Below are 24,239 nucleotides of genomic sequence, written 5' to 3'. Positions count from 1 at the left end.
GGCAAATGAAGAGTTTTTGTGGTCGTCCATCTCCTCAGCAACAAATGGTCGTACGGTCATTTCGTGACGTGAGAGAAAAGAGAGATCAGCCTGATGATAGAAAATATCCGGAATCAAGTTCTTTGCCGTTGAATCTAATCAAGCTCTTGTCGAGTTTAACTAATGATGTTATATGTAGAGTTGCTTTGGGAAAGAAATACGGCTGTGAAACAGATTTTAAGGAGTTAACAGAAAGGTTCTCGAGGCTATTTTGGGTACCTTTAGTGTGGGTACTTATGTCCCCTGGCTTGCGTGGATTGATTGGATCCGTGGTCTGGATAGTCAGCTTAAAAAGACAGGAAATGATTTTGATGAGTTTCTTGGAGAAAGTTTTTGACGATCATGTAGATGGTGACAGAGATGGGACTGATTTCGTGGATGTATTGCTAACCATTCAGAGAGATAAGAGCGTTGGTTTCCAACTCGACCGACTCAGCATAAAAGCAATAATATCGGTAAATGAAAGAAAATATGAATTCAGATTCAATGATGCTTCAGTGTATTAACACATTTCTTGTTCTGCTTTTTTCAGGATGTTTTTGTGGGTGCTACGGACACTTCGTACACACTTATGGAATGGGTGATGACTGAGCTTTTACGTCACCGAGAGTGTCTTAACAAAACTTCAAGAAGAAGTCCGTACGATTTGTAAGGGGAGATCGAGTGTGTTAGAAGAAGACATTCAAGACATGAAGTATTTAAAAGCTGTGATCAAAAGAGACCCTTAGCTACATCCTCCACTTCCATTGATGGCTCCTCATGAATCAACACATGATGTTAGATTAAGAGAATACGACATACCGCAGGGACACAGGTACTGATCAGTGCTTAGGCGATCGGGAGAGAAGCTTTGACGTGGGGTTGGACGTGGAAGACTTTAGACCGGAGAGGCATTGATTCTTCTGTTGATTTCCGTGGTCAGGATTTTGAGCTGATCCCGTTTGGAGCTGGGAGAAGAATTTGCCCAGCAATATCATTCGCTGTTGTGTTGAATGAGGTAGTGTTGGCTACTTTGGTTACTTGTGCATCAATGATTGGAGGTTACCGGTTGAATCGACAGAAGATCAGACCAATGTTGCTGAATAAACGGGTCTTGCGATTCACCGCATGTTCCCCCTTTATGCCATTGCATCATCTACTACTTGAGTTTTGACTTATATATAATATTTTTTTGGCGACGCCCATCTTCTAAAATCAAGTGGTAGGCGGATCTGAGTCGTTCCGAAGAGACGCTCTATCCGCGCTGGATCTGATCTATATGGGGAAAAAGAGTACCGCTACATCTCGCCTCCTTAGCGAGAGAATCTGCACGTAAATCTGTACTCGTAAGGGTATGCGGGTGATGCTGAGCTCCGAAAAACCGTTCTCTTAGAAGTCGGAAAGAAACTAGCTCAGAGGCAAAGGCCGGCCAGTCGGTAGGGTTTGCAATCATGTCCACCAGGTTCAGAGCAATCCGTCTCCATTTGAAACCGCGGTGCAATGTAACTCTCGTAAACAAGACATCACCCATATAAGTCCTTCCATCTCTGCATAGAGGGCTGAAAGACTTTTCCGGCATCCTTGTAATCCAAATCTTTCAACTCCATTGGGTCCTTGTAGAACCACCCTAGTCCACTGACCGTGCCATCATCGATCCATGACGCATCGATTTGACATGTCGGGCGTTGGGGGGCCACAGGGAGAGTCAAGGTAACTGATGGAGCAGATCGTGTCTCCCTCTTCCTCTTCGTCCTCGGGTAAGTTCGCTTTCCTACAGCATTCGGCTTCGACGGAAGCTAGCTGAAGGGTGTCAATGGGTGATACCTCTCTACCATTGAACAATTTATCGTTACGTGCTTCCAAATGTACCATAAGATCCATGGAAAGGTTTCAATAAGTGTTCCATATAGGTCACGTTTTTCTTCTTCCAAAATAGGAAGTTGATAAACAGATGTACTCGGGAAGTACTTATGTCTTATATATATAAATGGTTTAATATGTTATCTTTAAATAAATACAAAGTTAATTATGCATCATATCATTATGAATATCTACTTTTCTAGTATATTAATTATAAAGTTATAGATAAATAAATATGTTTTGTATAATAGGACAAATTTCTTAAAAGAACATAAAATAGGTTTTTTTTAACCAAAAAATTGCATAAACAGAAAAATGGCCAAAAGAGATTTTATTAAACATGTAAAAAATTATTTTACTCTTACTTTATAGATATATCAATATAAAATTTAATTAAATAAATAATAAAAAATACTAGACACCATGTAGTGGTTAATGGTTGGATATGGATGAATGAATATGGGAACGAACAACTCTTGGAATTGAGAAACAAAAAAATCGTATCTTTTTTGCACACAGAACTGAAGGCATTAATTTGCGCAATGGACACCATGCTTCAACACACAAACTGCCAGAACTTTGGGACAGACGGCAAGGATATTTAATCGATGATTGAGGACCCGAAAGCATGGCTGAATTTCTCGACGAAGCTAGGGGAGGTAACAATCCTTAAGAGACGATTTCTAGATTTCAAGATTTTCCCACATGCTAAGAGAGCATAACTCGACAACATATGGTTATCTAGGATAGCTCAGACTTTTTAACTGTGATTTAATTTTGTTGGTTGTTTTGTTTTATTCCGGTCTAGATTTCAGACAACCTCTAGTTTGAGTAATATAATAGCCTTTTGATGTCAAAAACAATAATAAAATAATAATTTTTAATATATTTTTGGAAAATAAACATATATTAAATTATTCTAAACAATGCGAAAATATTCTTACCATCAAAAATGAAAAAACTGAACTAATGCGATAAATAAAATCATTCCAATTTGGTTTAACAAGAATTAAAAAATATGTACTTTAATTTGAAAAAAATATGTCACTCAATATACCCACAAAATGATTAATTGGATTAATCTAGTTTTCTTTCTTATATCCAAAATCAAAGATCTAACAAATAAATATAAAATATGAACTAATTGCTACAATTTACTTCGTTTTAAAATATATGTATGAGATTTCAAAATATTATCGTTATATTCATTTGTGTAATTTTGAATCGATTAACACTTTAGTTTAATCTTTTCAATTTGATTTTGAAAATAACATATATATTACGTTATAACATAATCTTACTAAAATATATTTAGATATGTAAGAGAATAACCAATCTTAATGTAAATAACATATAATGTTTTTAATATATTTAGAAAAATATAACGTTTGAATTCGAAGAAATTGATGCAATCTAATATATCCCAGTGGTAATCAAACCAATTAGATGTTATATATCGAAAATCACATGTCTATTAAAACATATTTTTTTTTGTCAGCAAACAACATAATATTATTAATATAAATTTTAAAATGATTAATTGTTTTTTAAAAAGCTTTATAATTAAAGTTAAAAGAACAGTTACATGAAGTGAAAAACAAGTAGGACATGAAGCACTTAGCTAACAACAAGCATAAAGATAGAAAAAGAACACAAGTTCTAGATGATAAACCTTTAAAAGTTGGAGGGAGTGAGAAAAAAACAAATGATTTGAAAATAAAAATAAACTAATTTATTATTATAATATATTATTTTATAAATATTTATATCCGTGAATGAGCACGGAAAATCACCTTGTAGCCATAATTATTAAGTCACTTACTTTTTATTTATTTTAATAAATAATTGGGAGCCACTTATATGGATTAAACTTAAATTAGCATTATTACATAAACTAGGTCGTTTTCCCCGCGCTACGCGCGGATAATTACTATTAAAATTTGACTTATAATTGCTATAACTCACTTACTATTACTTATCTCAGCATTTTTCTAAATGCATAACAATGAAACTTATATACAAAAATATATAATAATAACTTTGATATATATGTTATGCTCAAAATAAAAAAAATGAAATTTTATCTACAATTTTGAGACTATAAGCTAATACGTAAAGCTATTGTGGTTTCTAGCATGATTATTATTGATTCATTGGTCCCTTATGTTTCTCATTACGTCCATGTTCTAAGAACTCAAATGTGGCTCTTTTGCTTAATCAAGCTCCATTAATGTGCTATCCTTTGGTACGGCTGAATTTTTACCGTAAACAACAATGTACAATGCAGTGTGGTTCTCTTTGGATATGGGAGATTCAATCTTTTGAGAGTGGATCCTACGTCTTCCACACATATATATATATATATATATATATATATAATATATATATATATATATATATATATATATATATATATTAAATGAAACTGAATCTTAGGCCTCTATGTTAACATAAATAGTAGCTTTAACAACACATCACACTTTGCAGTCTCCTTGAAATGTTACATGCTTGTAAGAAAGCCTCCCAAGTTGTTGGACTGCCGTTAGTAGAGCTATTGCCGCTGCTTCGAGTGAGGAGTTAGTTTGATCCAGTGAGAAATTTCCTTGGAAGTACGTGCTTCCATCTTGTACATTGTCTAACCTGTTTCTATTTTCTCATTTGACGATATCCATGACGTATCTTCTTCTTTCAAGTTTTTATATTCATTGCCTCCTTCCATAACTTTAAGTCCATGATCGTATTCTTTATAAGGTAGATTCTGTGTTCTCTATTGTTTTCAAATATAAGCATGTTTCTCATTTTCCATATTCTCCACCCTATAAACATATTTGTGCTCTCATTTTTTTTTTTGGTAGGAATTTGTGCTCTCATTTTGATTCTCCTTTATCAATCTTATCAAGGATTCCAAGCTTTGCAACAACAATATTGCAGTTGGGGAAATTTATTTTCTAAATATTAAAGCTTATTTTTACGTGAAGGAGTTGTATGTATGGCAAAAACATATCCTCATTATTATTTAGGTTGGAAAAAAACTTAACCAATTAAATATATTTTGCAGGAAGAAAAAAACAACAACACGGGAAGATGTAAAATGAAGAAAATAGTCAAAGCTCAAACAGAATTAGGACGTTGCAAGGCTACTTCGGACATTGGGAGTGGAAGGTGGAGTAACCAACAACTCAGAAGCAGTCCACAGTCTCTGAGCTTTATGATTGCACGATCCGGATTTAGAAGTCCGAGCTTCATTACATTCTGAAAAGTATTTGCCGCACACGTTCCTCAATTTCGGACTCGCTGCTACGTAGCATGTCGTTGCTGCTGCCTATAAATAATTAACAGGATCAGTAAGCTATTTTTATGATGTCGTACGTTAATTTGGATAATTTTAAATATATGATTTATAAATGAAAATCGATCAAGTATTGATTTGACTTAAGATACCTGAGGAACGGACTTCAAAAGCTTGGAGGTCAAGAAAAAGATAAAATCAGTGATGAGGCCGTCTCCGTCTCTTGTGAGACGCGTTCTCACGATTCCAGAATGAACACAGTTTGCAGTTACATTAGCATCCATTTTCTATACAGTGATTAGTCAAATTGTCAGAAGTCATATTATATTGTTAGAAAAAAAAAGTTAATAAAAGGGTTTTAATGACTAATTACATGGAGAACCAGGGAAAGCTCTATCGTGTGGAGAACGTTGGCTAGCTTGGAGAGAGCGTAAGCTCGGGTCGCGTCGTAGTTTCTGCAAACACGCAAGACAAACCCACAGCCTTAAATATAAGCATATTCGTTTTTGAAATGATGATAGAATAACTATCACATTGGTAACCGATAACAAACAATACGGTAAACATTTTAACTTTACGATTAGCAATGAAGTAGTTATGCTATAGTGAGAAATGGTACCTCCTAGACGTTTTGTGTTCACCGGTCTTCATCAATAGGGAGGCGAATCTGGTCAAAGACAGACAAAACTAAGCTGTATGAGAAAGAAACATTGAAACTGTGATAAGCGTTTTGCTTTTGGCACCGTAAATAATCGTCCATGGTTTGAGGTGCGGGCTACCTTCTATGCAAGACATAACAACCTACATTGATCTCTCTACCATGAAACAACATCTATCTACTTCATGCTACGTTGGTCTCATCAAGATGTGTGTTTTGTTACTAACCAGGTAACCTGTTCCTGGTTCTGAGTTTATGAAAAGACCAACACCTTACAGGTTCCCATCACTACCAATTCTGAAACTTTGGTACTCCTACATGGTCACAAGATGTGTCTTAAAGGCCAAACCAACATCAAAGAACACATTCATGGAGGAAGCAATACCTTTGGGCTAATGATCCGAGTAAAAGTATCACCAAGAGTAGAGAGCATAGATTTGATCTTTCCGTAAGCAGCATCTGCTGATCTTAAAGGAAACATCTCTACCATCGTTTGCTGCAACTTAGAATCCCAATCTGTAAAGCTAAATGAAGGGTTTGGTGTTATAACGATCAATAAGACTCTCTCAGCAACTCTGGGATCAGTGAAGACAAAAAACAAAAATAAAAACAAAACAATCCAATCTTTTCCGACGGGCATGTCTAAAGTCTCATCCTTTCACATCCCTCGGTCGACAAATGGCTCATCCTTCTCTCCATTGCCGAGCTCTCGAGCTCTGTTTCAACGTTGTTCTCAACAGGCTTCCCACGAATCCAAACCCTCTGTTTCAGACCCAGCCTTCGCTCTCCAACGCTTTGGTCGCGGCTCTGAAGCGAGCACAGGCGCATCAGAGGAGAGGGTGCGTGGAGCAGCAGCAGAGCCAGCAGAACCAACCTACATGATTCCATTTTCATTCTGCAGCAGTGTTTGTTACATCTAGGATTAGGCTGTTGAATGCTTTCACTTCAGTCTCTATAACCACAGCTCTGCAAAAGAGCCTTCTCTTTCTTCTACCGTCTCTCTCTCTCTCTCTCTCTCCTCTCTCTCTCTCTCTCTCTCTCTCTCTCTCTCTCTCTCTCTCTCTCTCTCTCTCTCTCTCTCTCTCTCTCTCTCTCTCTCTCTCTCTCTCTCTCTCTCTCTCCTTCTCCTTCTATGAATCATCGCACAATGCGAGTCTTCCCCAACTCCTCCATGACGATTCTCTCTGTTCTCCTCACAACCCTCCTACTCTCTCTCCCTCTCCCTTCAACCCAAGACCTCAACGCCGATAGAGCCGCTCTTCTCTCTCTCCGTTCCTCCGTCGGCGGCCGCACATTCTGCTGGGACATCAGACACACCTCGCCGTGCAACTGGGCCGGCGTAAAATGCGACAACAACAGAGTCACCGCCCTCCGTCTCCCGGCGTCTCTCTCTCCGGCACCATCCCGAACGGTGTTTTTCGGAAACTTAACTCGTCTCCGAACAATGAGCCTCTGTCTCAACGCCCTCGCCGGCTCTCTCCCTCTCGATCTAACCACCTCCTCCGATCTCCGTCACCTCTACCTGCAAGGAAACAGATTCTCCGGCAAATACCCGAGAGCTTGTTCAGTCTCACAAACCTCGTGAGGCTTAACCTCGCTGAGAACAGTTTCACTGGTGGAACAGATTCTCCAGTCGATCTGACGGTACCAAGTCTCGCGTTTCCTGCTCGTCCTCGTCGTCGTCTCGGTTGTGGATGGTGATGAAATTGAATCAAACAGACGAATCAATCTATTGTTAGAGATTCTATGGGTTGGATTAATAGATAATTATGAGTGATGGAGGAAAGCATGGGAGTTGAGAAGACAATCGTCTGAAAACGTTTTTGCTTGAGGAGAAAAGATGAGACGACAATCGAAAGAGTCGCGATTCTTTTGAGAAAGCTGATTGATGATGTGGCAAAAAAATGATATTTGATTGGCTGATTATTTTTGAGGATGTGGAAGCATGAGGGGAGCCCTTATTCCCCTTTTAGTATTGTATTGATATACTTTGTATTTTAGTTTTTTAGGTCAATTAGTTAAACAGTCAATTATTAAATTTTTGTGTGTGTTATAGAAGCAAATTTCCCAATCTTTTATCTCATATAATAGTTATCTCACTAATTCATCCATATTTTACCTCTTGCCACCGGTAAAATCATTCAAAAATAGAGCATACCCTAGAAACCTGTAAACGTTTTTCTCATTTCTATTTTTTCTGCAAAACCAAAACAGAATACATGGCTGACTGGATTAAATAGACTATGTTTAATAGCCCATATAAAGCCCTGACGCGTCGTCAATAACAATGGTCTCGATATGGAGATAGAGGAGAAGCATAACCCTAATTCTCATGAACGTCTCAGACCAAGAGATACACCCGAATCCTGGTCCGAGCTTTCTCATGATCTCGTGATTTCTGTTTTCAAACGCCTCAGCTTTGCTAATTTCCGACGAGCAAAATCGGTATGTTCGTCGTGGCACTCTTCTTCGAGACAATGCGTGCCCAAAAACCAGACCCATTGGCTGGTTCTCTTCCCCGAAGACAACCACAGCGACAACAATTCTTGCACGTTGTTCAATCTCGAGGAAAAAGATAGACTTTACAGAACACAAGATCTTGGTCTGGAATTCGCAAAGAGTTTTTGTATGGAGACCTACGGAAGCTGGCTCTTGATGTGCAACCGTATGCATAATCTCTACATTGTGAATCTCTTTACACATGAGAGGATCGATCTACCTCCTGTGGAGGCACAGCATGGAGTGACAAAGATGGAGCGAACCTTAGATGATGACGTGTTTCGCATTACGAGCCACAACGGAAAAGAGTACAAAGGTATTCGTCTACGATCGCCAGTGCTTTGGATTGATGAGAAAACCAGAGAATATGTTGTGTCGTGGGAGCTGCGTGGATTGTGCGTAGTTTATTCGAGAAAAGGAGATGCCTCGTGGAATCAAATTCCTGAAACCTCAAGCTGCTGTGACATGGTTTACAGGGACTCCAAGCTTTACTTCTTAAGCTTGTTTGGTCAGTTCAGAATCTTCGATTTTTCTGGAGAATTTCCACAACAAACCTTTCAGTGTGGGGTTATTGTGGAAAGATTTCGGTTAGGTATCCAACTTCGTCAACGAAGTAATTCCTTGAGCATTGTTGCTACCAAACTTGTAGTCACAGTAACAGGAGAAGTCCTCAAGGTTGAAAAACTGTGGAGATCGAGGTCTGAAACCTGGCCCTTCCGTGTTTTCAAGGTCTATTCATCAGGATTCCTGAAGAAACATAATCTGATTTATTCTTTGGGTGACGAGTCAATGCTTTTGGATCAAGGCATCACAGTTCTCGCCAATGACACTGATGGATTCATTAAAAACTCCGTCTACTTCAGTGTTAGTCATGGAAAGGACGTACATGACATATTTCTTTTTAACCTCGAGACACAGAAAACAGAGCTGTTGCACAAATTTGATTGTTCTTCAGTTCAATTCCCTAGAGCTCGATGGTTCTTACCAAGTTTTAGGCTAACGTGATTAATCTTAAATATGTTCTACTCTTCAATAAATATGTTGTTTACTCTATCTAGCTAGTGATGATCTCAACTGTGTTTCTTACCAACGAATGTCCCAAACTATTTCAGGCTCCCAACTCTATTTGGTTCTGCAAAGTTGGCCTCACCGAAACCACACTCATAAAGTTAGTTGACTTTGGCTTTGTTTTGTTTACAGACCAACAACCCCTTGAGTTGTCTATGTCTCAGCTCCAAAATAATCTTCCCCAAACCAAGGAAAGGCTGAAACCATGATTTCTACCAAAATTTTTAATACCTTTCCCCGAAAACAAATATCGCTTTAGCGTTCTTTTTGTTTTGTTTTGCCAAAGTCGGTCCATATTGCTGTTGTGAAGTTCACCGCTCCTCCTAATTGAATGCCTTAAGCAACAGCTAAACTATTTTCATGTGCTATTCGGATGTCATTCCACTACAGGTTCACGCACTAAACTATTTGTCATGTGTCCTTAGAATGGCTTCCCTTTGATGTAAATTTTGGCCATCTTCTGGATGTGATAAAAACTGCAAGTCTGCCTAAGAAAATGAAAACAAAAATCCTTGGGTTCTCCAGATAGTATGGACGATCATAAATGTTGGGAACTCCAGGAGTGAAGTCTGTGAAGAATCCTATAAGAGTACGAAGGTTTCCTTGTGTTCACTAAGGTCAATCAACCAGAGTATATATAGGTATCCCTAATACATAAGATCTAGATACACATATAATATAAATACATAAATAAATAAATAAATAAATATATAGATATAACACCCTCTTAAATTTTTTTTTTTTTTTTTTTTTGATTAAGCTGGAGTATCCCAGACCTATGATGGGGCCCAGACTAATCCCCATGGGAAGATGCAGCCCACGGATAGATCACCCTCTCAAATTGGAGAGTTAAGATCAAAAACTCTCAACTTGGAAAAAAATTTCTGAAAATGTTTACCTTTTAGAGTCTCCGCGAAAACTTCAGCCAGTTGAATATTTTAAAAACCTGGTTGGTAATAATGGAGCCGTTCACATCTCATATCAATTGGCAATCATTGTCAACATGCTTTATATGCTCGTGAAAGACTGATTAACCATTAGATATAACGCACAATCTGAGCCGTATAATATCTTCCTCATAGAGATGTCTGAAAGAAGAATAAAGGAACCTATCATATTAAAATGGTTGTACTAAAAAAAAATATAAACAGAACATGTCCCCTCTATATTAATTGAGGATTTTAGAAAAGTTGTAATCTTAATTTGGTACTAATTTAAAAATAATTTTGCTTATGTGTTAATTCTTTAATTTTTTTAATTGCTGATGTGACATTATTACAAAGAATTTAACCAAACTTAGAGCATGTTTAATGGAAGGTTCTTGGGGTGGAGTTCTTAACGGAATATAAGAACCCGTCTCTTGACTTCATTATCTTAGTGTAATATTAGCTCTAGCCTAATACATATGGACCAAATCATTTACTACCCAATTCAACATTCTCTCATACAAAAAAACACCACCAAACCTCATGAGTGTAAAGTAATGATAAATCAAATATGTAATATAGATTTCCATAGGTAATGTTTTGATCAAAACTGACCACATACATTAAAAACTAAGAAATGATATTGGCCCTATCGATTGCTATTCAAAGTTTCCTCAGCATAATAAATAGAAAATTGTCTTTATATTATGAGTAAGGTTCTTTAGCTGTCAAACGTTTCTTCCAAAATCTAAACCTACGCCGTAAAGAAATGAAGAACAAATCACAAGAGAATTAGACAAATCATAGAACGACAATACACTATGCATGTTTTCATTCGAAAAATATTTGAAAACCATATCAGTGGAAAATATAATTAATATATGGTTTGTCTATTATTGATGTTGGTTAAGAATCATTTTTATTTCAATTGAACAGAACCATACTTTTTTTTTGTCAATGTGTGTCCATAATGGATAAACAACCAAACCGGTTGTCGAGAAAGAAATTGTCAACATCTGAGAACACAGAAATAAAAGTGCCAGTAGACACATAACAATCAAACAAAGAAAAACGAATACGTATAGAATTCTTCCTGCTCAAAGGTCTTCATGGATCGTCAAGGTACATGATAGCTGGGCTCCTAGATAGCGTGAGATGCTTCCCTTCTGATACTAGCATCCAACCATCTTGGCCCATTCGCTGATAGGTAAGATTAATGCCACTGACTTTGTAGGGCATTTGTTGCAATAGTCGAGGCCACTCTATTACATTCCTTTAGTACTAGTATGTGGTGACACTTCAGATGGTCCAACGCTTTCCTAAGCCTCTTCCATAAGGTGTGTAAATTCCAAGGTCCCGCGCAAAGACTGTGGGAGCTGAGAGGAGGATGTCTCAAGAATCACTCTGTTTATCTTCAAGTCACTAAGTGCCTCTGAAGTCCATACATGAGCGATCAAGTCTGCTTCCAGTTGAGAACGAACACCCACAAAGGAACGTCTGCTATGTAAGACCGCTTCCCCACCTGAATCCCTTAATATCGATGCTGCCCCACTTGTGCTGTTACTTGCTGACCAAGCAGAACCCACATTGCATTTGACATCAGTGGACGGTGGTTTTTTCCATGAATGTGAGTCTACGACCTCCAACTCCATTGCAGGAGGGTCTACCGGAACATATGCATTTAGTTGGAGCCAGACCGAGGCCTCCTCCAATGCCTTGCTAAGAATAGCTTCCGCATTATTGCTCCGTTGCTCAAAACAGAACAGGTTGCGGTTCTTCCAGATATGCCAAAGGATCCATGGGAAAGCAAGATGCAGCTTTGGATCTACTGAACTCTTTTTACTACAAGCGAGAAGATAGTGAACGTTTAAGAACACTGATGTGGGAGAGAAACCAGCTCTGGTAATGGAATCGACGATCGTTCCCATACTTCTTTCGCTGATGGACAGTGGAAGAGCATATGGCAGATAGATTCTGGGCCTTGGCGACACAGAGGACAGCAAGGATCTATCGGAATACCTCGTGAGCATAATTGTTGTTTCACTGCCAGAGCTCCTGACATGAAACGCCAGAGAAAGTGTCTTAGTTTAGGAGATGTTTTTGATTTCCAAAGTCCCGCCAAAGTTGGTCTTTTAATGTTAGAATGAAAAACAAAATATGTATTACCGTGATACACACATACAGAATATGTAAGTATATATAATTTATGTATTTTTCTATTAAAAGAAATAAATAAATATACAAACATAAAACAAATGATTATATATATAGAATACTTGTGCTTGCTACACAATACTTCAGTAGGTAAATATGGTAATTTATACTTAATACTAAAAAATACTTTGGCACCAAGCAAGGAATTGCCTAATTCTTTTTTGTACTTAAGGAAAATGTTAATAATTGAATTTCATAGTAGTTAATGCTAATGAATGTATCACTTTAACCTAACTATCAATCTTATATAAACTATGTTCTAGATAAGTAAGTTGTATTTGTTTTGAAGGCCGATGTTTTTTATTAGATCAAAACAGAGTATGTTATTTGTCCTTTTTAATCTTTTGGAATTGTTATTTTCGGTAGTTTTGTTTATTAATATTATGATTTATCTAATAGTTATTTTGATAGTTAAATCAAATAGATAAAACATCTTATATATTAAAATAGAAGTCATAACCTTGATACATGTGTGATTTTTTTTTTAAAATGGACCTAATGGATCTATTCCTATAAAGTCATGTTACTTTTAATCTCTAATCTTATCATTTAAATTTTGGGCCTACCAGAAATTTTTATTGGGCTATCAATAATTGGATTTAAACAATAGATGATCTACTGAATTTATAGATAATATAAATTAAATATATATAATTTAATGTTGTAATACTATATGTTAAATATTTAAATATTTATTGATGTTAACTTTTAAAATTGTAAAGATTTTTTTTTTAAATAACAAAAATCAGATTATCTAACAATGATTAATCTTTACTACCTTAAACCAATGAAAACAAATTTTAAACTATATAGTTTATTTTAAAAATTAAACAAAAACTATATGTTTAATTATTTATTCGATAATATAAATCTATGAAGCGAAAATTTTAATTTTTTAAATTTTTTCTAAATTTGTGAAATGTTACAATATCTTTGAATATGACAATAAAACAATATTTTACTAATCTTTATATATATAGTTACGATTTTAATAATGAAATAATAATCCGAAAATATATATATAGAAGAAGATACAAATACATGTGAAAGTTTGAAACAATCTATTCAATGAAAAAAACATACCGTAAACTTATTATATTATATATACCAATTTAGAATTGAAAACAAAATATTTATATAAAAATAAATGAAAACAAAAATCCTCACGGTTGTGCGGGTCGAGATCTAGTCCTACTTAAAAATTAGAGTACTGTTTAATAAATTCAAATTTTAATCATACAAAATTAAATTGAAAAAATGTTACAAAGATAAATATAGTTTAAATCTTTTGGTATAAAATAAAATAAACCAAAAATCCACAGTATATAAACCGAACCAAAGTAGATATAATTATAATATGGCATCTTTAGTAAACCAAAATACCAAAAAACTGAACCAGAACCGGAATCAGACCCAAATTCGTACTGAACAGCCTTATTTTGGATATATAATTGTTACACCCTTCTTATCCCACGTAATGCGTGGGTATCAACCTAAGCTAGTATAACGAATAAGTTAATGAATAACCTGTTTGTAAAATGTATGCGTAAAAAATGAAAAAAAATATCTAGCATATTAAAAAAGGTTGTTTAGACGAACATGTGAACTGTGCAATATAACAATTAAGCTAGTATTATAACATTTTTGTTAGATTTAGTGTAGCTTATAGTTGAATACATAATCAATTGTTAACATAAACAGTTATGTTAGGCATTAATGTAATTATTATATGTTGTGACTACATGCTTTATACTTTGCCTAACCAGAGGTGTGGTGAATGTTGATTTGTTTGTTTGTATTAAATCGTCGATATCTGCAGTATCTCGTGGACTCAAGTCGTTGAGCTTGTTCTCTAATTCGAGAGTCCTTATGGAGCTTGTTAGTTCCCGAAGCTGTTGTGTGGAAGTTGAAGGTGTTCTTCGTGACATCCAAGTTCTACGTGAAAGCTTTGTATCTATCTCCTTTTCTTTTATGTCAAGGTTATGTAATTCAGAGGCGGATAGTATAGCTAAAGCCGCTCTGCTCTCGATATTATGCCTCTTGTTGGCTAAACTCTGATTTTGCTTAATGAATGGTCTGCCCCCAAGAAAAAAAATCAATCGTTGAAGAGGTTGTTTCAAAGATTTTGGAATTGGAATTCTTTATTTGGTTCTGTGACCCACAAGCATGATTTTTTTTCTCTTTTTTTCTTTTCCCACAAGCATGACTCCACTCATGGATTCCGAACTAATTGTGGTTTTAGAGGCGCTTTGATTAATTAAGTGATTAGAACTCAAGGATGATTGGTTTATGGTTTTAAAGATTGAACAGAATACCAGCCATTCGTGTTAAACGATGAAGCTTAATCTCTCGGTCTAGGCAGTCTTATACCCTTGTTGTCGTGTCGACTGACTTTTCTAATTGTCTTTGTATAAATTCTTCCAACGGCCCTTCTTTTCTACAAGAACCTTTAATCTAACGCCCTTTTTTCTACACGAAGAGACTTGGTTTCACACATCCCCACACATAATAGTGAAAAAGACCTCCAGCTTTTGTAACAAGTTAGTTTTTTTTTTTTTCCATCTGAGTATTATTATTTATGGACAAAGTCCAGAAAGCAAAGTCCATACAGAACAAGACCAAGGCCCAACCGAAAAAACTAAAACAAAGAAAAAACATAAGGAAAAGCCCAAAACGAAGGCCCATCCGGGCTTCACCGAAAACCTAACACGTCGAAAGACAGGTGTTAGAACCTCAACAACGAGGCAACACGTGTCATTAACTCCCTTCGTATTCTCCTCCTCCGGAGAGACACGAATCGTTTCGCCGGAACCTCGCCGGGAAACACAGCTAACTTCCCATTTTCTTCACCGCCCGACGTCTCCATCGGACTAAACTTCTCGAAACCACCGGAATCACCCGGGACCACCACGACGAAAGGAACCTCCAACGACTATGTTGGAAGGTAAGGGAAATTCATCGTCTGTAACACATACCTTTGTGTTCGTTCTCAGAGAGCTTCAATCGATCTAAATCGAGATCTCTTCCAGGAGCCTAACCACCGAACACAAGGCAGAAACTTCTACCGCTTCAGATCTTAACCGTAAACCATTCAAAATCGCTACCCTGGTTCCAGCCGACATCACTAGAGTGAAAAGTGAATCGCCGGAGTCAATAAGCCAGCCATATCGTGTTGTAGGAACCACTATATGCTGGAACCAAAAGCCCGAACCTCGGGAAACCTTCACCGAAAGTAGAAACCAGTGAGATAAAGGGATGAACTCCCTCGCTTTTTCTCTCAAAGAATCTGATCAAGATGATCAGACAATAAAAGAGAGATTGAGTTTTCTCATCATCTCCTCCGTGAAAGATTTAGATAGAGAACGGAGAAGAGAGAGAAAAAAAATTTGTTTCCAACAGCTTAATATGGGCAGATACGTTAGTTTAAATAACTAGTTAAATACTTGAACAAGGAAAAAAAAATCAACATTCAAATAAAGAGGTCCATGTGATAGCTCATAGCATTGATGGAGTTAGTTGTAAACACCATTATTTGCGCCTGACTTTAAAAGTCAACCATCTTTGGCGTATATATCTCTTTATTTTGACTAGAACTTCATGGCAAATATGAGATGCTTGGGTTTTAGTGGGTAGGTGCGCCCGTATTTTACATTTTATAATAAATTTAGTAAATAAAAATACCATAAAACTTAAGGGTGGTCACGAATAGGATATCTGAGATTTTTGAGGTATTTGTGATCTGATCCGTTTCGTCTGAGTAATCAGTTCCGATTTGATCAGTAGCTACTCGGATATTCGATGTCCCGTTAAACTTAAGGGTGGTCATGAATCGGATATCCGAGTTTTTTTTAAGTATTCGTGATCTGGTCCGTTTCGTCTGAGTAATCAGATCCGATTTGATCCGTAGCTACTAGGATATTCGATGTCTCAGATATCCAAAAATTTATAAAAATTTAATTAGATCTGTAAAAATAAATTAAAAATTAAAAATTAAATTAAAAAGTAATATAAAATAAAAATATGTATTACAAAACTAAAAATATATTTACTTTTTAAGTCTAATAAATAATATGATAAATTTAGTAAATAAAAATACTCTAAAACTTATATAAAATATAATATTAATATAAATTATATATATAATTCTCTAAATATATATATATATATATATATATATGCATATAACGGATCAAATATCCATTTTTAAAAATATTACTATTTGTGATTTATTTCGTTTCTTAAAGATATTGTATACTATTATTATTTTGTTTCATAGAGTTACGAATATCTAGATTTTGTTGTTCGAATTGAAACAGATAACAAATCGAATCAAAATTTACGAATATTTTGCTTACCCCTAAATTTTACATTCCTGATCCAGGGTACATACTGTATATATAGTAATAACTATGCAATTATGCAATTTTCTAGTTAACGTAAATAATGTATTAGTAGTTTAAGTAGTATAAAGTATTCCTAGTCACCAATAATAAGGATTATTTTGAACAAGATGGCTGAGAAAATAATTATTCTTACCATTGAAATGAAATTAATTAAAATTACTATTTATCTAGTGAACATTGAACATCGTTGTTGATCCGTTGTAATCCATCAATCCTATTCCCTTTTTTAGTTTATAAAATCAAACTTTCAACAGTTTGACTATAATCATTTATTTAATTTCTTACATATATTGAAAACAATGACTTAATCGAAGGAATCGAATATGAACACAAGAAGTTAGCAAGTGCTTTTCAATGCAAGAAGAACAAGCAAGTGCTTCTTATAAAATTTACTTAAATTTATATGCGAACTTGAGAATTGTTATTTCGAAATTTGACAAAGTAAGCGGCCAATATTTAAAATTTGGAATGAATTGTTTTTTAACAGAAAATTCAAAGTGACGACTGATTCGCCTCTAGCAGTCAACGAAATGAGTTTGCAGATTTATAAAAGACAAAACATTTTAGATAATGCCTGCGTTGTGATATGAATACAAACCAGAAAAAAAAAACTCAATTTTCACTAAATATCACTTCAAAATCAAAAGAGAGAGAAGAGAGAAGAAATAAGATAAATGGCTTGTAAAGACAAGCCTCGTGGTGATGATCTTCACTTCCTTTTGATCATTTTCACAATCTTGAGCTGTTCTCTTACTGCTTCTGCAACAGTGTCAGAAGCAAATGCCCTTCTAAAATGGAAGTCAACTTTCACAAACCAGACAAGTTCTTCAAAGCTGTCATCTTGGGTCAATCCAAACACAAGCTTTTGTAGGAGTTGGTACGGTGTTTCTTGCGTACGAAACAGCATCATACGGTTGAATCTTACAAACACCGACATCGAAGGTACTTTCCAAGATTTCCCATTCTCTGCTCTCCCGAACCTCAGTTATGTTGATCTCAGTATGAACCGTTTCTCCGGAACCATCCCACCTCAGTTCGGAGACTTCTCTAAACTCATCTACTTCGATTTGTCCATTAATCAGTTGGTCGGTGAAATCCCATCTGAGCTAGGCAAATTAAGTAACTTAGAAACTCTCCATCTTGTCGAGAACAAGTTAAACGGTTCGATTCCTTCTGAGATCGGTCGGTTAACTAAACTTCACGAGATAGCCTTGTACGACAATCTGTTGACCGGACCAATACCTTCTTCCTTTGGAAACCTAACCAACTTAGCTAACCTTTACCTCTTTATCAATTCCCTCTCTGGTCCTATTCCACCTGAACTCGGAAACCTATCTAGCCTCGCTGAGCTATGCTTAGATAGAAACAAGCTAACCGGTCAAATCCCTTCCTCTTTCGGAAAGTTGAAGAATGTAACACTTCTCAACATGTTTGAAAACAACCTCACTGGTGAAATCCCTCCTGAGATTGGTGATATGTCCGCTTTAGATACACTTAGCCTCCACACAAACAACCTTACCGGTTCGATTCCTTCTTCCTTAGGAAACCTCAAAAACCTGGCCATTCTTCATCTTTACCTGAATAAGCTTACTGGTTCGATCCCTGAGGAGCTAGGAGACATGGAAACGATGATTGATTTGGAGATAAGTGAGAACAAACTCACTGGTCCTGTTCCTGGTTCATTTGGTAAGTTAACCAAATTGGAATGGCTGTTTCTTCGTGATAACCATCTCTCAGGTCCGATCCCACCGGGAATCGCTAACTCCTCGGTGCTTACCGTCCTGCAACTCGACACCAACAACTTCACCGGTGTATTGCCTGAAACAATCTGCAGAAGTGGCAAGCTCGAGAATCTCACGCTAGATGATAATCTCCTCTCAGGTCCCATTCCTATAAGCTTGACAAACTGCAAAAGCTTGATCAGAGCAAGGTTCAAAGGTAACAGCTTCTCCGGAGACATCTCTGAGTCTTTCGGAGAGTATCCGAATCTCAACTTCATTGATCTCAGCAACAACAAGTTCCGCGGACAGATTTCACCCAAGTGGGAAAAAAGTCGAAAGCTAGTTGCTTTCATCGCAACAGACAACAACATCACCGGACCGATCCCACCTGAGATATGGAACATGACACAGCTAAACCAGCTCGATCTATCTTCCAACAACATCTCCGGCGAGCTGCCAGAAACAATCAGCAAACTTACTCGCGTCTCCAAACTCCAGCTTAACGGGAACCAGCTCTCGGGAAGAATCCCTTCGGGAATCAGAAGCTTAGCCAATCTTGAGTATCTTGACCTCTCCTCAAACAGATTCAGCTTCCAAATCCCGGCGACGCTCGACTCCTTACCAAGGCTTTACTACATGAACTTGAGCAGAAACGATCTGGATCAAAACATCCCCATGGGGTTAACAAAACTCTCACAGCTACAAACTCTTGATCTCAGCCACAACAACCTCGACGGAGAAATCCCATCACAGTTCACCTCTTTACAGAACTTAGAGAAACTCTACCTCCAACACAACAACCTCTCAGGTCCAATTCCATCAAGCTTCAGCGAAATGAAGTCACTAACACACGTGGACGTATCGCACAACAACCTCGAAGGTCCGATCCCGGATAACGCAGCGTTTAAAAACGCGCGTCCAGATGCGTTAGAAGGCAACAGAGACTTATGCGGCAGTAACACAACTCAAGGCTTGAAGCCATGTGAGATCACTCCCTCAGGGAAGAAGAAATCAAACAAAGACAACAACCTGCTCATCTACATACTAGTCCCGATCATCGGAGCGATCATAATCCTCTCCGTCTGCGCGGGAATATTCGTTTGCTTCCGCAAGAGAAAGCCCCAAATCGAAGAGGAAGCAGATACGGAATCAGGAGAAACGCTATCGATCTTTAGCTTCGACGGGAAAGTAAAATACCAAGAGATCATCAAAGCGACAGGAGAGTTCGATCCGAAGCACCTAATCGGAATCGGAGGATACGGGAAAGTGTACAAAGTGAAGCTCCCGGCGATAACAATGGCGGTGAAAAAGCTCAACGAGACAACAGACGAAGAGATCTCGAAACCTACGGTGAGAAACGAGTTCCTCAACGAGATCAGAGCGCTCACGGAGATCCGTCACAGGAACGTGGTGAAGCTGTTCGGATTCTGCTCGAATCGGCGCAACACTTTCCTGGTGTACGAGTACATGGAGAGAGGGAGTCTGAGGAAAGTATTGGGGAACGACGAGGAAGCGAAGCAGCTGGATTGGAGGAGAAGGATCAATGTGGTGAAAGGCGTGGCGCATGCTTTGTCTTATATGCATCATGATCGGTCTCCGCCGATTGTGCACCGTGATATTAGCAGTGGTAACATTCTTATCGACGATGATTACGAAGCGAAGATCTCCGACTTTGGTACTGCCAAGCTTCTCAAAGTGGATTCATCGAATTGGTCTGCCGTTGCCGGAACTTACGGTTACGTTGCTCCAGGTACTTTCTTTTTTAAAACCCTTTTAACATTAAAGTGGATCTTTGGTTTAGGAATTAACCGGGTCGGTTTATGATTAAATGACTAACTGATTTGTAGGAGTGAGTCGGTTTAGGATAAAACCAAAATTGAACTATGACATTGGTTTGGATTTACGTTTATAAAGAAACCACTATAATTGACACACTGTCACAAAATGTCATTAAATTTCTCCAGTTCTAAAATTACTTCTGTTTATTTGGTGACAAAACTGAATCTGTTTCAGTTTTCAGAAAAAAATTGGGTAGAAATAAACTGTGATTCAATCTTGGTTTCGGTTTAATTCGAGTAGGCTAATATAAGTCATATAAACTTGAATTTGGATTTATTTCTTTTTATATTAAATAATTTAAAAGTATTTTTGTGTTTAATGTCTTATGAAACTGAATGTGCAGAACTAGCTTACGCAATGAAAGTGACGGAGAAATGCGATGTGTTTAGTTTTGGAGTTCTAACGCTTGAAGTGATCAAAGGAGAGCATCCGGGAGATCTAGTTTCAGCTATTTCATCGACTCCTCTAGACAGAACTATGTCACTGAAAGGAATTTCCGACCGCCGACTACCAGAACCAACGCCAGAGATCAAAGATGAGATCTTAGAGATCATGAAGGTTGCACTTTTGTGTTTACATTCTGATCCAAATTCTCGTCCTACCATGCTTTCTATCTCCACTGCATTTGCTTAGACTTTTGAAGGTTTCCCCTTTTGTGATTCTCCCAGGAGTGATGCCCGGTACTTTATAGTTTTATACAATGTTGTATTTTCATGGTTGTGTTAATATTTTTTGCATTTGGAATGTTATACTTGACACTACACTCTGTTAAAGATAATTATATAAAGGTCTTCATTTTGTTGTAAATATATTTTGATGATTTCTCAAATATATATTGAACATGCAGTTTTCTGAGATGTTATGTATCAGTTCATGAAGTAATATATGAGGTAATCCATAAGGTGTTACATGAAGCTAGAGTTATATTGGAGTTTGTGTATGGACTATTTGAGTTTTTAAAAAGGGAAGGGAATATATGTTTTAACCAAATGTAGGTTTTTCATTGAGCAACATAAAATTTGCTTGGTGAGAAAATTTGTGATTAAAGAAATTGGAATTCTTATATATTAAAACAGAAGTCACAAGATTCATGTGTGGTTTTTTTTTTAAAAAAATGGACCTAATGTACATATTCTTAAAAAGTCATGTTACATTTAATCTCTAATCTTATCATTTAAATTTTGGGTCTACCAGAAATTTTTATTGGGCTATCAATAATTGGATTTAAACAATAGATGATCCATTGGATTTATAGATAGTATAAATTAAATATATATAATTTAATGTTGTAATACTATACCTCCATATGTTAATTATTTAAAAATTTGTCGATGTTAACTTTTAAAATTATAAAAAAAAAAATTAAATAACAAAAATCATATTATCTAACAATGGTTAATCTTTACTACCTTAAACCAATGAAAACAAATTTTAAACTATATAGTTTATTTTAAAAATTAAACAAAAACTAAATGTTTAATTATTTACTCGATAATATAAATCTATCAAGCGAAAAGTTTAATTTTTAAAAAACTTTCTAAATTTGTGAAATGTTACAATATTTTTGAATATGACAATAAAACAATATTTTACTAATCTTTATATATATATATATAGTTACGATTTTAATAATGAAATAATAATCCAAATATATATATATATATATATATATAGAAGAATATACAAATACATGTAAAAGTTTGAAAGAATCTATTCAATGAAAAAAATATACCGTAAACTTATTATGTTTTAAAAATTGATAGACACATATATATTATAATATATACCAATTTAGAATTGAAAAAAAAATCCCCTATATATTAAAGGAAAATCACTTTTAAGAGTTTCCTTAACGGTGTAATGTGAAAATCTGACGTGACTTCATGAGAGACTTTTATTTAAGAATTTGCATACGTGTCACGCAGAGAATGTTTGTCACAAAAATATGAATTTAATGCAATCATTACATTCTTTAAAAATCTTGACACTTTCTTTTCTACGTAACAACATTTTTTTTTGACGTTATCACCTTTTCAACCTAACAACCGCAAGCATCAAGCAATCAAGCTTGAAACAACATGGATTCTGTTTAAGCAACTTGAGAGAGCTGTGATTTTCAAAACTACCATAGTCGGATAGATCATCATCTCCCTCCTTTTCGTCTTCTTTCTAGGGTTTTTTTCTTCATCTTTCATTCCCCAATTCGTGAAACGCAGAGCAAAAAACATCGTCGAAGCTGGTAGGTAAGACCATTTCGGCCTCAATTTTCTCTTTGGCTATATGGAATTAGGACAGAATCATTCATTTGGATTCATCTGATTTTACTTGAATTTGTTCATCCGTTTTGTATTTTAAGATCAAGGTTTGTGTTGTTCATGTATAGAGTATCTCTCAAATGGCGAAGAATCGAGGATCTTCAATGTCACTCGAATCCTTCGTGTCAACAATGGCACCACTCATCGACATGGAGAAAGAAGCCGAGTTATCAATGTCACTAAGCACCGGCACGTCGAGAAACATCGAAACCGCTCAGAAGAAAGGCACAACCATCCTCAACCTGAAATGCATGGATGTGCAAACAGGTCTCGTGGGAGAGATTTTCTCGAGTTCCAATCCAAAAAAGGAGACGTCCTCTAATTTATAATAAAGCTGACATGAGTATTTACAGAAACAAGGCTATACCGAGTACAGAAGCACGTCCCTAATTCCTAATAAAGTTCCGACGTAACAACCGCAAGCATCAAGCAATCAAGCTTGAAGCAACGTGGATTCTGTTTAAGAAACTTGCTCGGTTGAAAACAGAAGAGAAACTATTGATTGAAGAAACGGAGGAAAAAGAAAGCAAAGCTAACGCAATGAAGATGATGACTGAACTGGACTCTGAAAGTTTTTCTTAGTCTGGATCAAGTGACAATGATTGTGGCATAGGAAAGGATGTTGACATGAGTATTTACAGAAACAAGGCTATACCGATTACAGAAACAAGTCCCTAATTCTTAATAAAGTTCCAACGTAACAACCGCAAGCATCAAGCAATCAAGCTTGAAGCAACATGGATTCTGTTTAAGCAACTTGATCGGTTGAAAACAGAGGAGAAACTATTAATTGTGATATATATTCTTATATATTTTGCATATTAACGACCACGACAGTAGAGATGAAACTATATATTACCTTGGCGTAACTTCTTATCCTACGGTAAATACTTTTTCCATACCTACACGAGTCTTTATCTTTGTAGTTTGTTAGATACTTAAAAGACATTTTAACTTCATATGATTAGGGAAGTTCGAAAACATTATGCCCAGAGTTTCTAATGTGTTTGATCCCCCCGAGGTAATATATAGTTTCATCTCTATTATCTGTGGTTATTGTTTTACTGAACAAACGTGTCTACCACGGTTCTATGCTGTTACTTGGTAGTTCTTCTCAGAACTCTAAATCTTATCACCTTACTCCAGTTAAACGTTTTGGAACCCGATAGCAAGTGACGAACACAACCATGGTGGTTCTATGCTGTTACTAATGGCATGAGATGATGAGTACGTAAAATAAATGAAACTTTATCTCTCAAGTACTCTGTTTCATTTTTCTTAAAGAAGTATACCTAACTAGATATACCCAGTTGTTTGATCGTCCTTTCCCAAGGCCACTCTCTTCCACATCTCAAGATACCTAACCACGAAACAAACAACAATAACACGTATAAATTTAGCAGCAGGAGGTTCCTAGAGACTTCTTCAT

The 24,239-nt window shown here is 36.3% G+C and overlaps 4 protein-coding genes, 1 long non-coding RNA gene and 1 pseudogene across 5 annotated transcripts; 4 read left to right on the top strand and 2 right to left on the bottom strand.

Annotated features, from left to right (window-relative positions):
- The first annotated feature begins 5 nt into the window (after positions 1 to 5).
- Positions 6 to 1,185, top strand: LOC125582954 (annotated as a pseudogene).
- A 3,814-nt stretch (positions 1,186 to 4,999) lies between these two features.
- LOC106412376 (short-chain dehydrogenase TIC 32 A, chloroplastic-like) lies at positions 5,000 to 6,422 on the bottom strand. Its single transcript, XM_048750927.1, has 6 exons — positions 6,211 to 6,422; positions 5,947 to 6,139; positions 5,787 to 5,834; positions 5,541 to 5,622; positions 5,320 to 5,454; positions 5,000 to 5,200 (listed from the first exon to the last, which is right to left on the bottom strand). The coding sequence occupies exons 2-6, from the start codon at positions 5,997 to 5,999 to the stop codon at positions 5,000 to 5,002; spliced, it is 519 nt and encodes a 172-aa protein (XP_048606884.1). The 5' UTR covers positions 6,000 to 6,139; positions 6,211 to 6,422.
- A 1,505-nt stretch (positions 6,423 to 7,927) lies between these two features.
- LOC125583635 (probable F-box protein At4g22165) lies at positions 7,928 to 9,377 on the top strand. The gene has a single exon (XM_048750924.1). It carries the CDS (start codon positions 8,124 to 8,126, stop codon positions 9,327 to 9,329), a length of 1,206 nt encoding a protein of 401 aa, XP_048606881.1. The 5' UTR covers positions 7,928 to 8,123; the 3' UTR covers positions 9,330 to 9,377.
- Positions 9,378 to 11,637: 2,260 nt separating this feature from the next.
- Positions 11,638 to 12,246, bottom strand: LOC106413164. The gene has a single exon (XM_013853987.1). It carries the CDS (start codon positions 12,244 to 12,246, stop codon positions 11,638 to 11,640), a length of 609 nt encoding a protein of 202 aa, XP_013709441.1.
- Positions 12,247 to 17,507: 5,261 nt separating this feature from the next.
- LOC106415128 (MDIS1-interacting receptor like kinase 2) lies at positions 17,508 to 21,302 on the top strand. The gene is made up of 2 exons (XM_013855750.3): positions 17,508 to 20,406; positions 20,839 to 21,302. The coding sequence occupies exons 1-2, from the start codon at positions 17,610 to 17,612 to the stop codon at positions 21,126 to 21,128; spliced, it is 3,087 nt and encodes a 1,028-aa protein (XP_013711204.2). The 5' UTR covers positions 17,508 to 17,609; the 3' UTR covers positions 21,129 to 21,302.
- A 1,149-nt stretch (positions 21,303 to 22,451) lies between these two features.
- Positions 22,452 to 23,709, top strand: LOC125583634. Its single transcript, XR_007320678.1, has 2 exons — positions 22,452 to 22,738; positions 22,879 to 23,709. It is a non-coding gene; the product is annotated as an uncharacterized LOC125583634 (long non-coding RNA).
- Positions 23,710 to 24,239: the final 530 nt, after the last annotated feature.

Source organism: Brassica napus, chromosome C3 (assembly GCF_020379485.1).
Source record: "Brassica napus cultivar Da-Ae chromosome C3, Da-Ae, whole genome shotgun sequence".
Classification (NCBI taxonomy): Eukaryota; Viridiplantae; Streptophyta; class Magnoliopsida; order Brassicales; family Brassicaceae; genus Brassica; species Brassica napus.
This window is presented reverse-complemented; position numbering and strand designations above follow the sequence as displayed.